Source organism: Pelobates fuscus, chromosome 5 (genome assembly GCF_036172605.1).
Source record: "Pelobates fuscus isolate aPelFus1 chromosome 5, aPelFus1.pri, whole genome shotgun sequence".
Taxonomy (NCBI): domain Eukaryota; kingdom Metazoa; phylum Chordata; class Amphibia; order Anura; family Pelobatidae; genus Pelobates; species Pelobates fuscus.
In genome coordinates, this window is record NC_086321.1 from 332,140,344 (window position 1) to 332,155,826 (window position 15,483).

Consider the following 15,483-nt stretch of genomic DNA (forward strand, 5'->3'; position numbering starts at 1 on the left):
GAAATGTTCAAGCTTATGACCGCTGTCGTGGCAGAGTAAGCTATGTTGTATTTCTCATGCACTCAAAAATAAAGAATTAAAAAAAAAAAAATGCGTGACAGTCTATGTGGGACTAGGTACCACCGCATAGAAATCTTGCAGTATGCCTCCCATAGAGAGAGGCTCTTTGAGTCCCGTTTTGTGTTTGTCATTGCCTCGTGCCATCGAGACAAGGGAATTTGGCACCCCAACTCCCCTTCCCATTGTAGCATGTAAGACGTCTTCTCTCTGGACTGGCCTTCGAGAAGGGCATTGTAACACATGGACAGTGGCTTCCTCAATTTAGGTGACACAACCTGGGTGAATAGTAGGGGTGGGTCCCCGAGGGGTTCCCGCATTCCTTTCATGTGCGGTATTAGTATATTTTTTACTCTAAGGTAGAGAAACATGTAATGCAGGTAAGTTTTAAAGGTTAAGGCTTGTGTGCTTAAAGAGATACTTTAAGCACCAAAATGACTTTAGCTTAATGAAGCGATTTTGGTGTATAGATCATGCCCTTGCCGTCTCAATTTTCAGTGATCAGTTTTCCGCCATTTTGTTTCTGTTCATACAGCCCTAGCCACACCTCCTCTGGCTGCGACTGATACAGCTTACGCAAATTTTTTTTAATTTTTAGTCCATACAGTATGTTTACTTTAGAAGTTTTTTGTTTTGTTTTTATCCCATGCTCTGTTAATTGAACTTTAATTACACACGGGAGGCTCTAGCAGCCTCATAACAGGGCAGAAGATAAGACATTCTAAACTAAAAAGAAAGTACAATAAAGGAAGATTAAACATTAGATCTCACTTTACAGGAAGTGTTTAGGAAGGCCGAGTAAGTACAGGGAGATTTGACTAGGGCTGTATAGATAAAGTGATCTAATGACGGATAGTTAAGCAGTGAGACTCCAGGGGCATGATCTATACACTAAAACCATTCAAGTTCAGGCATCCATTGAATTTATGGGGACTACAAAAAGATGGAGAGATTAGGGAGGGGTCACAAGATGGACTCTCATAAAGATGTACCTAAAAACTGCAGGTACCACTCACAATTATGCAGTTAACTTTTTATATAGTTTGTCCTAAATTTAACTTTGATCTCCTTTTTCCAGGCCCTATCTTACAGTGTCAGCTGTAATCACTCCACTAAACAGATGGGATGACCAAAGCATTGTATAAATTACATATGCTACATTCATATATATTCTTGCAAAGTTTGCAACGCCCGTTTGGGTGACATAAGTTTGCCTTATTGTGTCCGAGATGATTGCATTCATGTCTCCTTTTGATCTATTCCTCAGTGGATAACGGATTGAATCCGGTCTGGCCTCAAAAAACATTCAATTTTCAAGTCGCGAATCCAGACTTTTCTTTCCTACGGTTCGTGGTCTATGAGGAAGACATGTTTAGTGACCAGAACTTCCTGGCTCAAGCCTCATTTGTGGTGCGGGGCCTAAAACCAGGTACGGCAGGAATAGTTGACAACTTTGGATGGGTGGAGAGTTGAAATGTTTGTGATCACTTGAAAATTTGCTTTTGGGTTGCAGGGTACAGAGCAGTCCCCTTGAAGAATAACTACAGTGAAGATTTGGAGCTAGCATCCCTGCTCATTTGGTTGGATATTAAACCCACCAAGGTGAGGGAAACTTGGGTAAGATATTTAACACTGTAAAGACGCATCCAAATCATAGTTACAATTTTAGGTGTCTGGAAGTAGTGAGTTTGTCTTATGTTTCTTCAGAGATGGGGTGAGGCAAATGTTTTGTATAATTAATAAATGAGATAATCTACAATATTTCCCTCATCTGGCAAAGACGATTACAACAAATCTCAAGATCACTCGTTTGTTACAGCATTGGAATCCCTTGAAGTCCGTCACTAACAACCTAAAAGAGTAATAGAAGGCCTGTTACTTAAAAAAATCATGAATTCAAGTCACCAATATTACATCATCTCTGTGAATTATTTCTCATAATTGACATGAGATTACGTTCAATAGTGAGGATTGGCAGATAAAACAATAGCTGCTATTTAGGGGATTGCACTAGCTCCCTACTCCTCTGACCCATGATTCATTATTGTTTGTTTTTTATCTGACTGAGTCTGTTGGTAGTTGCCTATCACAGAAGTTAATATGTCAGAATTGACTTTTCATTACCATGTTTTCTGTGGTGGAACACAAATTGCGGTAGAAAATAATTTTATCAAAATGTTGTTATATAGGCCTTTTGTGTCTCTGGTTAGGTTTTAGGTTTGTGATGTTTTTTTCTGTGATTCCTTGTTTCTCCTTTGTAACTCCTGCTGTTGTCATGCTGCTGTCTGGCTCAATGCATATTATGGGGGCTGTAATCTACAACACTTTGAGCTCCAAAGGTTGGTGAACACTAATAAAAAGAGAATTTTCAATATTACTTTATTTTTTTATTTTTTTCAGCTGGAGAATGGAGAAATTAATGGAGCTTCTGCCCCTCGGGAACGAGTCAGTGACCCTGCAACCGGACGAACCCGAGATGGATCTTCTGAATCAAGATATCCATCACACCAGTTGGACGATTTCCGGCTTTCCCAGGAACAGCTATCCGAACACTTTGATCGGGAGAGGAGGTAAAAAAAAAAAAAAGAGAGAGAGAGAGAGAGAAAAATGTCATCTATGAAAACCCACTGAATAAAATGCCCAAATACTAATATAAAGTCTGGGAGAGGATCTCCTCAAGAAAATTAAATACCATTTAAAAGATGATTATACAAATAATTTGTCCTATGTTAAATTTGATTGTGACACACCAGGTACTTTCGGATTGTGGCAGATATATAAAGCATGATATGACTATTTGCATAATTAACCCCTTAATGACACATGACATGTGTGACATGTCATGATTCTCTTTTATTCCAGAAGTTTGGTCCTTAAGGGGTTAAATCTCCATGCATGAATTCATATATGTAGTTAGCCACTTATAAACACACGTAACTAGCAACTTACCTTTCTGTACATATAGACACATGTACATAAAGACTCAGTCTGTTTTCATTATTCTAACTCTTATTCCCATTGCTACACATCTCTGAGGCAGGGCCGGTCTGGGAGAAAAATTTGTCCCGGGCATTTTTTTATTACAGCGGCCCACTAAGAAGGGGGCGGGGCAGAGAGGATGTGTTTCGTCATCACCAATGACAAACACGCCCCCTCTCAAAGTGAGCATGTTGGGTCAATGCTCTTCCAGGGCAGACCATGCGCAGAACTCTGCTAAAGAGCTCTAGCATGAGAAAAAAAGCCCTGTATTTGTTCTGCACAGTGCAAGCAAATTTAATAACATGCTTGCACTGTGTTTCCTTGCAACTTGTCTCTGGTGTCTCTGTAAATGGATACCAGAAGACAAAAGGGCCAGGAAAGAGTATTGTGCATGTGTTTGGAGCCTGCTTGTGGGATTGCGCGTGTGTAGAGTGAGCTGATTGTGGTGTGGTATTGTGTAATAAGGTCGGTTAATAAGGTCGGTTTTAGTCGTGTTGTGTTTTTGGTGTAATGTAATGCATGTGTGGCTAGGGGCTGTAGAGAATGTGTATATATGGGATGTAGTAAGTGTGGGCATTCAGGCTATAGTGTGTGTGTGTATAGGTGATGTAGTGTTTGTAGAGGTTGTAGAGAGTGTGTGTTTAGGGGTGTAATATGTGTTTGTTTACAATGAATCTAGTGTGTTTATAAGGGATCCTGAGTGTGTATTAGGAATGTAGTGTGTGTGTGTGTGTGTGTGTATACAGGAGTCTAGTGTGTGTTTGAAGGACCCAGAATGTTTAGAAGATCTAGTGAATGTGTGTATATAACGGATTCCGAGTGTATAAAGGGATCTAGTGTGTGTATACGATCCAGAGTTGGGTAAGGGATCTAGTGTATGTCTGGAACGTAATGTGTTTAGGAGTGCAGTATGTGTGTGAGGGGTGCTGTTATATATATATGTGTGTGTGTGTGTATATATATATGTGTGTGTGTATATATGTATATATTATATATATATATATGTGTGTGTGTGTGTGTATATATATATGTGTGTGTGTGTGTGTGTATATATGTATATATTATATATATGTGTGTGTGTGTGTGTATATATGTGTGTGTGTATATATGTATATATTATATATATGTGTGTGTGTGTGTATATATGTGTGTGTATGTGTATATATGTATGTATATATGTGTATATATTATATATATATATATATATATGTGTGTATGTGTGTGTGTATATATTATATATATATATGTGTGTATATGTGTATATATTATATATGTGTGTGTATATATGTGTATATATTATATATGTGTGTGTATATATGTGTATATATTATATGTGTGTGTGTGTGTATATATGTGTATATATTATATGTGTGTGTGTGTATATATTATATATATATGTGTGTGTATATGTGTATAATGTATATGTTCGTACGTATTGTGTGTGATGGGTGTGAGAGTGCTGAGTGTGATGGGTGTGGGAGTGCTGTGTGTGAATATTAGAAGGGATTGTGTGTTTGGGGGGTTAAAAAAAATAAATAAATAAATAAAGTAGGCATTATATCCCCCCTCCCGTCTTACCTTTAGCCTGGGAGGGGGGGGGGACCGTCACTGTGGTATCTGGGAGGGGGGTTCAGGCACGCTTTCATCCCTGGTGAACTCTAGCCGGTCGTTGCCATGGCAACGCGCCGGACCTCGCGAGAGGAACCCGGCGGAGCTGCAAGATAGAGCTCCGCCGGGTCCTCTCCCTCCCCAGCCGCAGGTCTATTTAAGTGGGCCGGTGAGGGAGAGCTTTGATCTCCCAACCGGCCCTCCATGGAAAACAGCGGGGCCGGCGCTCGGATAGTGCCGGCCCTGCATAGACCGGCAGGGGATGTCCTGTGACTTCCCCTGCCGGCCTCGGCCCCCGGCCACCGCGGCCCACCGGGCATTTGCCCGGTGTGCCCGATGGCCAGTCCGGGCCTGCTCAGAGGTGTTGAGAGAGAGGATAACCGTTTTCACGAATATTCTTGTTTTGTTGGGGGAGTGAGCAGTCTCTGCAATGTGCAGTGGCAGAGACAGCTTTTCAGCTTCCCTTGTACCCTACTCTATAATCAGGCAGTGTGCCAGCAGTGGACCGACTGAGATAAATTTGCTGCATTAGGTCCCATATATTTGTTGCCAAGGCCTGTTGTAAAAGATTTATTCATTATTCATCCAAAGATTTCTAATCCTAATGTTTATTTATAAGCCACCATCCTGTTCTGCGGTGTTGTATAGTAAAATTAATTGGATGTACACCACTTGGGAATCATTTTCACTCTGCTTCTGTATCTCCAGGGTACTTCGGAAAACTCGTCTGAGCGGTGAGAACCGGCTGTAGATGGATCCTTATGAAAAAAAATCCTGGTTCACGGACAATATTTCTTGGAAACGAATCTGGATTCTTTTCTTGTGACCTTCCCAGTGTGGACAATACCGAACGTCCATCTGGGTAATAATTAAGACTTTGCACATACAGTATGACAGACACGCAGATCCCGGTGGAGGATCATTTTGTTGATTACTATGAATGTTTCCAAGAAGGGAACTATTGACATGCAGCACAAAACTATCTGTAGAGAATGCCTTGTATATTAGAGGGACAAATAGCAAAGACTGGGATTTTCTTATTGCCTTTTTCCTCCTTGACCTGGACAATCCTCCCGTCACCTCTGCTATACTAAGTTACCTTCTATGAAACTGTGAACGCAGCAACAAAAAAATAGCGTTTTTAGTACAGTATTCCAGGGTCGCCAATGGATCCTTTAAATGCTCTGAGTTGATCTAAAGAGAATCGACTATTACAGGATGCTGTTGTCCTATGTTTTTTTTTTTTAGTTTTTTTTTTTTTTAACATTGTTGTTATTGCCACATTATTCCATGGCTTTCTGATGGATATTTTATTTGTGCTCACGGAGGAGTTATTGGTGGTCATTAGATTTCAATTATATACTTTAAGACGGCTTTAAGGCCCATGTGTACAAATTTACCAACGACGCGTAATGTGCAACTTCTGTGGATCTTCTGAACGTCAAATCTGCTGCCTATAGCAAGATGATCTCCATTTGCTGATGTAGCACTTGGTGTCTGGTTCGCGATATTCACGGTCTTTATTTGGAATACAGAAGGAGCTTTAACAAGCAAATACACCTTAACGCAAGCAGCAAGTAGTGACTATTTTAATGGATAGATTACCCTGTAAAATCTATCTTTAAACCTTACATTATTATTACTACTTTATTATTATTATTATTATTATTTTTGGCATTTATGTAGCGCCCACTTATTCCGCAGCGCTTTATAATATTATAAAAGGGTGAAATGTAACAATAGTTGAGACCATTGCAAAATGTTACAGGAAGAATAGGTTGGTAAGGACCCTGCTTACAGTCTAGAGGAGGTGGGTTATAAAAACACACTAGGAAGGGCATCGAGGGAAACCAACCGATAAGGTGGGAGTGGAGTGTGGTCATTTAAGAGCGAGCGAGACAGGTTTGTGAAATAGAAGAAACTCTTGAAGGCCTTAAACTTTTCTGAAGAGATGAGTTTTGATTGACCATGGCTATTCCCAAAGTAAGGAGCCACCCACAAGAAGTCCTGCAAGCGTGAGTTAGCCGTAAGGGTGTGAGCAGTTGACAGGAAATGATCACTGGCAGACCAAAGAGACGCCTACAAATTAGTGAAGAAATAGAACAGTGGCTAGGGCTATTTAGGGCTTTGTAGGTAAGTGTTAACATCTTGAATTGACTCGTATAGGATACAGGATTGACAGAGGGGTGAGGTATGAGAGGAGACAGGAGAGCTAAATCGGCCTGGTGGAAGCATTCATTACAGATTGTAGCACAGCAATACAGCTTCTGGGGAGACAAACTAGGAGAGAATTACAGTAATCCATTCCAGAAATTGTTAGAACATGAACAAGCTCTTTAGCAGCATCTTGCGTAAGAAAGGGCCGGACGCGGGCAATGGTTTTTAAGGTGGAATTGGCAGGATGTGGGAAAAGACTGGACGTAAGGCGCAAAGGAGAGGCCAGAATCAAAGACAACACCAAGACAGTGAGCTTGCAAGGACTGGCTGATGCAAGTACCATCAACTTGCAGGGAAAGCAAAATAGGATCAGTATTACGAGGAGGATAAATTAGAAGATCTCAGATTTAAAAGAAAAGTATGATTGTTTAGCAAGGGTGATGGCTGCTCTGTACAAATGCAAGATAAATTCATAATTGAGAAAGTCTGACTAGGTTCGAGACTTCCTCCAGCAGCGCTGAGCGGAATGGGAGCATCTCTGCAGGTAGCAGGTTGATATAGTGTGTTATGGTTGAAGGCGCGTCCTCCGTGGTAACATACAAAATCCACCGATTTACAGCTGGCCTTCACTTTGTATTTCTGTTGGAAAGTGATCTTCATATATATGGCTGTTTTTCCAAACTTTCGGTTCAATCCACATAAAATACAGATTGATAATTCCACTTTAACCCATTTATGGACCAGCACTGTTACTCCATTATTACTTTATTACTACCTTTGCCTTATTAAGCTGGTCTGTACCAAATATTTCTAAAACTCATGCCTTATCTATTGCCATTTTGTAAAAGATTGTTTCTTGATAGTCCCCCACCCCCTCGCCGATGTGTTTTCTTCTTGCATGGGCCAACTGTGGTCATCCATTTATTAACTACAAATCCCATGATCCTCCATAGTTTTAGTTAGCAGAACGTCACTACAGTCTGCTCATTCCTAGTTTGTCTGTTTCAATTTTAAGTTTTTAAATGTACTTTTAAGGGTTTTATTTTATAATCACTGCATCATAAAAATGCAAATTCAGTGTTAAAGGGACACCAGCCCGAACAGATTTTTTTATTTTTATTTTTTTTAATCTATGAAAGAGAACATGTTGCTTACTTAAATAGATGATATATTCCTGTTTGAATTGATTTATTATTATATTATTTTTTTTTATTATTACATTCCATGCAAACCTGCTGTCAGGTTTGTAATCAATACTCTGCCTACTGTGCCAGTTTGGTACACGGTATGATGGAGTGGGTGCCATGACAACGATTTTTACATTACTATTGGTGGCGTTATGATATAGACATAACCATATCAGTACTTGGAAGCTAAACCGTTTCTGCAAAAAACAATGCACCTTTAGATCTGCTCATTGTACACATATTTAAAAAACAAACAAAAAAAAAACTATATAATACTCGTAATTTTTAGTTAACCTGCCTCTGAAACCGATAGGTCTAGGCATGAATGATAATTAACACCTCTCCTCAATTCTAATAGAACCCTGTGAAGGGGAACTTTTCCTTTGTGAACTACACAATCCAATTTATATTACTTTACAACACTATACATCAGACCTATCTTTTCCCCCCAATTCGCCTCTAATAATGTATTTTTTGTGCCAGGAGAGAGTGGGGTTAATTAGCAATTCTATGCCAGTAAAATTAATTTTAAGGCATGTAGGTTAATCTTGATCATTATTAAAAAAATGTCAAAAATCTGTTTTACTGTGGTTTTAAGCATTTTTGTGTTGATACATTATTGTGTTCATTCAATTTATGTGATTTTTTTTTTTCTTGTTTCAAGACACAATCGAGCACCATGAGAAACCAGCTATAAATATATTTTAATTTATTGGTTTAGTTCCTGTTTTTTAGGATTCATCTTTAGATAACAATGCACATGTTTATTTACTAAATGAAACTTCAATTTACTGATGACGGATACTATTTTCCTATGTTTAAGTAAAGTCCAGTTAACACATGCAGTATAAATTTTTAAAGTTATTTGAAGCATATCTGGGTCTCAATAAATCTTGGATTGGTGACAAGTTTTGCAACATTTTTTTTTCTTGGCTAATTAGCATCACTAAGGTATGCATGTCTGATTGTTTTTTATACTAGTACCTTGCTTTACAAACACATCAACAGAAAACCAGCCAGAACATGTTTTTTTTTTCTTGTTTTTTTTTTATCAGGATAGAAGGACATTTTCCAATGATTGATCTGGTATTTGGTTCCATTTAATGCTTAAAGGGACCCTCCAGGTTGGATATGACCCATGTTTAATGCTAGATACATATAGTGTACTGAACCTTTAAGGAACCTTTATATTTGAAGCTATCTTCGTAGTCCATCCAGTGACATCATGTGCCAGTATGAAATACCATGTTAATTTAAAATTAGTTATATTAAAAAGAAAAAATACCTATTGATAAGTCCCAATATGCGTTGGTCAGTTTGGGTAGTTCCAGTTCTACCCTGGGCTTGGACCCAATAGACAAAATTTTGAAAGAAAATTAGATCCCTACAAGGGATACCAAAAACTGGTATTTATAATGAACAATGTAGCTTCTATGGAGATTTATAATATGCTACAGGCCTCTCCATAGAAGCTACAGTGTTCATTATAAATACCAATAATTGGGATTCCCTAGTAGGGATCTCATCATGTTCATTTAACATTGGTCGAGGTAAGTAGTCCTGTTGGTGCTAAGGGAGAGAGGCATGACATTTTAATATAGTGGTTTTTAAGAATAGGCTTGTAAAAAAAAAAAAAATATATATATATATATATATATATATATATATATATATATAATATACACACACTAACTTTTGAGGTTACTGAGATTTCTGGAATCGTTAGGTTTTGCAGCTTCTGCAGTGGGATTTGACAAAACAAAAATGATTTGGCCAATCATGATTTATACAATACAGGTACTGCACTTTCAGGCTACATAGTAAAGGAACACTATAGTGATTGGAATAGAAACCATTGAGTGTTGCAGTAGCCATTTAGATATCATACCCATACAAATGTATCTCTATGGCGGTGTGCAGTGGTGAATGTTAGTCCTGCATGACTAAACTCCGGAATCCTATTAGAGGCTGTCCAATGTCTTAGGCGGCAGTGTAAACACTACCTTTTCTCTGAAAAGGTAGTATTTACAAAGCTCAACATGTAGGGACAGGCTGCATGTCCCAGAAGCTGGAGTGGTTCTGGTTCCTATAGCGTCCCTGTAAAACACACACACCTTTAGGTAGGTTGGGTAGCACGGAGTATCTGCAATCCTGAAACGGACATGGGACTACATCTCCTACGATCAGTCTGAAGCTGATGCATGTTGAAACGCTGTAGATAGTGTCACAATTTTACAGCAGGGTTTTAAAAACCACATGCTTTTATGCTAATCTTGCTTCACAACATAAACTGACCACAATGCAGATACAACAACCGCAATGTTTAAACATTTTACATTTACTCCGTCTTAATCCCCAGGGGAGGGCCGTTTGACTAATAAAGAAAGTAATTAGAAAACACATGTTAAACTACTTCATTCACAGAGACTAGACTAATCCTTCAATTTAAAGGAACTTTATTTTCTCTCTATAAGAAAGCATTGGGGTAAAAATTGATCTAATTATTAATGCATTTTAAGCAACAAAAAATCTTTATCTGATGGGCTGAGTGCTACTGAAATTCTTATGATGCCATGACAAGTGCACAATGTGAGCAACTTGAAGCTAACCAGCATTTTATGTCTAAGGGGTGAGTGCTTCTGATTTGTAATTGAGCACACTTTGATTTGGTGATTGTTAAACCAGCAGGTTACTGAGAGTTGCTCTGCTACAGAGAATGTTTAATGCAGAGGCGCTTCACGATATCCTAGATCCAATGGTCTCTCTTTTCCAGTTTGATAAGAGGATAGAATCAAGATGCAGGATAATGTATTTTCTTGATGATATATTCTTATTGTTTATGCCTGGAGCATCCTTTTTATTATAAACTAGAAAAGCTACAAGTTCTGGGGAAACTGTGTGAAGTGTTCTTGCCTCCACCAATAGTCTACAACTGGAGTGGGCGGAGTAACTGGGTGGAGTGGCTGGAGTAACTGTGGAAAGGTTGGAGTGTGGTTCACTCACTCTACAGCAAGGGCAGAGAAGAGCTTTCAAATCCCTCGAACATTCCACCAACAGGAACTAATAGATTTCAAATAGGGCAGAGAAGAGCAGTTAAAAACAAACTGCTCACTTGACTGGCGGTTGCCATCTTCAAAATCCTACAGCGAAGAGCCTTATATTGTGAGAATCACAAGACCCAGACCTACATTTTGATGCATTGTATGTCTCTGAGATATTAAAAATGAAGGCACAGTCGCAGTTTAGATATTGCACTTCAAATTTGAGGTGGCTAGAGTGGAGTTTCAATGAATGTCAATGGACGGCGTGAGTTGCAAACAAATTGTCATATTGTGAAAACTATCAGGACTATGGCTTAGCCGTGGACATGTTTAGTGGCAGCAGGGATAGCTGAATGTTTTGATATAAGATTTGTGTAGGTGGGCTTGAAAATGAGGGAGTGGTGGCAGTTTAGAAATCATGTCCTGATTTTTCAGCTTTTGTCAGCTCCCACCTAGTTTTGAACATTTCGCCATTCATTCCTATGGGGCCAATTTCGCCACAAAAACATTTCGTGTACCATTCGGCAAAACGTTCCACAAAGTAATAGCACACCAATCGGGAAAAATCCGCACATTTCGGTATATTACTGTCTATGTAGTGTAAAACCTGTGGGAGGAGTTAGGGTGGTAAATTTGGCTATAAGAATAATATATATGTGAGATAATATTAAGTAGTCTTGCTATGCAAGAACACTTAATAAACACACCCAAAAAAAAATTGCACCAGCCCTCTGCCTTTCCCCAGTGATGTCACAGAGGAGGCATTGCCTCCTCTGCAATGGTCAATTGGGATCTAATGCGCATGCACACCAAGCACTGTGCATTCAAACTTTTCCACAAGAAAGCATTGAATCAATGCTTGCCTATGGAGCTTCTGTGTCAAGGGACCGGGTTTTACTCTGTTAGCGCAGTGGAAGCACCTCTAGTGCCAGTCATAGGGACATTTAGAAGAGGGTTTAACCGTGCAATGTAAACATTGTAAGTTCGTGGACTGCAAAGTTTTACATTGCAGGGTTAAGCTGACTATAGTGTCCCTTTTAATAGACGTTTGAAGAATATTGCATGCAAACAGTCAGTATCACAAGTTCTGAAAATCTTAACCATATGCCTCGATTTACTCCATGACCTTCACCTTGTATATCTTGAATTACCTGCCTTTTACTCATGTTACAGGCCGTGATCTATCTATCTACCTCACAATACTGCAATATACACTGAACTTGCAAGTGTTGAAAGATGGCCTTTTCTGAGCACCGCATTCCACCCTTTGTTACATTCATGCACCTATCTGTTAAAATGCCAAGAATGTCTGCAAACCTGGAGGAAAACACCTTTTCTATATATAAAAAAAAATCTAGAGCTGGTAATGACAGTACTTTTGAGAGATAAAGAATATTTATAACACTGCTGAGGCTGGGTACTATTTTATATTGGCCTTTTTAGGGCAAAGAAAATAAAAAAGAAAACACATAAAACTGAACACAAGTTGTGTTAAAGAGATCATTAGTTGAATTTGCCTTTAATTTTTTTTTTCTTCTCAGTATTGAACCATACAATCATACTGTATACACGTGATCACATTGTGGTTAACAGTTTGTTTCTGGTCTTGGGTCTCATTGGGACTGCAATTACATGTAAGAAGGATGAAGATGCCTTGTGGTATTCCCTGACTGCTGATAAAGCTATGCCTAATGTTCTAAAACAAATAAAAAAAAAAAAAATACCTATGGTCAAGGGCCTTTCTGTGTTTCATGTCTGTTACTTGCTTGTAAAATAATTAAATTCTTAAAGGATGTATTTACATGATGTGATATGAATTAGGCTACCCAGACCACTTCAGCTCAATTAAAGGGACACTATAGTCACCTGAACAACTACAGCTTAATGTATTTGTTCAGGTGAGATCTATAGCTCCCTGCAGGCAATCTAATGTAAACACTGTATTTTCAGAGAAAATACAGTGTTTACATTGATTGATAGGAATACCTCCAGTGGCAGTCACTCAGACGGTCACCAGAGGGACTTCCTATCATGCAGGGCCCTAAAAAGGCCCTGTACACGTCAGACGTATTAAGATACGTCTGACGTGTGCAGGAGAGAGAAAAGGCACTGTGTGCGCGCCTTCTCTCTCCAGCCTGTCAGAGAGGAGAGGGGCAGGCAAAAACCACGAGCTGAGCTGTCAGTCAGCTCAGCTCGCGGCCGCGCGCATGCGCAGTAGTGCGCTCAGGACTTCAGAGGGCGCACAAGGGAGCAATGACTCTTCTCTCAGAGAAGTGTCCTATTGGGCCCCGTGATTTCGTCATTTTGACGAAAAAGGGGGTGGGGCATGGCTGGGAGCTTGGCACTGGAACGGAGGTAAGTTTTTAATATAAAAAAAGCATCGAAAATGATTTTTTATATTTTAAAGTACATATAAAAGCAAGAAGGAAGGCTGGAGGACCTGTCTTTCTTGCTTTTATATGTAGACTATAGAGTCCCTTTCAGTGGTCTGGGTGCCAGGTCCCTCTAGTCTAGAGTTAACCGTGTCTGCTGTAAACATAGCAGTTAGTATGTTTACATTAGGGTTAATCCAGCCTCTAGTGGCTCTAGTTTCATTGACAGCCGCTCGAGGCGCTTCCGCGCTTCTCACTGTGATTTTCACATTGAGAAGACGCCAGCGTCCATAGGAAAGCATTGAGAATTTGCGTGTGGCTCTTGCCGCGCATGCAGCGGAAGAGGGAGGAGAGTGCCCAGCGCTGGAGAAAGGTAAGTGTTTAACCCCTTCCTCCTCCTAGAGCTCGGCGGGAGGGGGGGGGACCTATTAATACTATAGTGCCAGGAAAAAAAAAAAGTTTGTTTTCCTGGCACTATAGTGGTCCTTTAATAATACTGAGTATAGCGCATTAAAATTGGGGCCTCCACTCGCCTATACTGACCCTTTAAAAGCCCATTAGTCTAATGAACAGTTGATAAGTATTAACCTGCTTCACAAGAAACGTCTACAAGTGGATTTATTTCCTAATTTTACTAGTTTGATTTAATCATGACGCACAGTTGTTGAGGACTTCTCTTCTGCTTTTAATACATACAGATCCTGTTGATATTACTGTAGCCCGATTAGATTTGTATTTTTTTTTATACGAGAAGAACACATGTTCTATATGTTTCAATAACCAAATATTGTTTTACGTTTACTTGCATAGGGCCCACTTGATTTCTATAGTCACAGTTTAGCTTTAGTACTCTTCTTGAAAGATCTTCTCAGGTGCATACTATTTAACAGATGCTCACTTCTTTGTGTACCATTTCCCAATCGTCACACACCGATACAAGGTAAGTACTTAATAGACCCAACAAAGTCTTCAGCTGTAAGAAAGCCATTGTTTTATGAGGATTGTAACACATGGCCCACAGATTCATCAAGTATTCTCTTGGTGAAATTAAATAAAATTCATAAGCACACAATTTTGACAATAAACTTTAAGAAACTTTATATTGAAATAGAACATTTCTTACCGGTATGTTGAGTCTGAGGTACCAGACAGACATGGTAGCAGGCTAGTGCTGTATCTAATAAGCCTACAGAATATGTTGGCACTATATGAATTATTAAATACAATTTAAATAGCATCTTCTCACATTATAAATCCAATTTCACTGGGCTGCTTGGACCATAGGTTAGTTATTTGCATGTGTGTCTTGGCAATATTGACCTAATGGGACACTATAGTCACCAGAACCACTACAGCTTAAAGAGACACTCCAGGCACCCAGACCACTTCTGCCTATTAGAGTGGTCTGGGTGCCAACTCCCTCTACTTTTAACCCTGCGACTGTAATTATTGCAGTTTTTTGTTTTTTTTATAAACTGCAATAATTACCTTGCAGGGTTAACTCCACCTCTAGTGGCTGTCTATTAGACAGCCACTAGAGGGCACTTCCTGGTTCCTAGCTATGTGAGAACCTCTAGCGTCGCTCATTTCCCCCATAGGAAAGTATTGAAATACATTTTCAATGCTTTCCTATAGGGAGCGCTAGTGCACATTCGCTGCGTTGTCACGCATGCGCATTAGGTCTCCCTGGCCCACCGGCCAACGCAGTCAGAAGGAGGAGCAGCGCGGAGGAGGAGGAATCAGCGCCGAGTGACAGTCGCTGCCTCAGGTAAGTTACTGAAGGGTTTTTCACCCCTTCAGCAACTGGGGGGTGGGAGGGAGAGGGAACCTGCAGTGCCAAGAAAACGGATTGTTTTCCTGGCACTGGAGTTTCCCTTTAATGTAGTGGTTCTGGTGTCTATAGCCTGTCCCTGCAGGCTGAACACTTTAAACTCTGCCTTTTCATCCAGATGGCATTCAGAGTCTCCACACTTTGCATGGAGATGCTGATTATTCCTCATAGAGATGCATAGATTTAATGCATCTTTATGATGAGATGCAGATTGGCGCAGCATGACATTTTGCGACGGTATAGCCTAATGC

The 15,483-nt window shown here is 39.7% G+C and overlaps 1 protein-coding gene across 2 annotated transcripts in view; it reads left to right on the forward strand.

Annotated features, from left to right (window-relative positions):
• PLCG1 (phospholipase C gamma 1) overlaps positions 1–8,896 on the forward strand; it is an 85,865-nt gene extending 76,969 nt beyond the window's left edge. Inside the window, exons 30-33 of one of the 2 annotated variants that reach the window (XM_063455714.1) lie at positions 1,325–1,486; positions 1,571–1,674; positions 2,458–2,627; positions 5,353–8,896. In XM_063455714.1, the coding sequence (XP_063311784.1) occupies positions 1,325–1,486; positions 1,571–1,674; positions 2,458–2,627; positions 5,353–5,395 (479 nt within the window). In that variant the 3' untranslated portion in view covers positions 5,396–8,896. The remainder of the gene's footprint in view (positions 1–1,324; positions 1,487–1,570; positions 1,675–2,457; positions 2,628–5,352) is intronic. The other variant, XM_063455715.1, reaches the window with a different exon arrangement.
• The last annotated feature ends 6,587 nt before the right edge of the window (positions 8,897–15,483 follow it).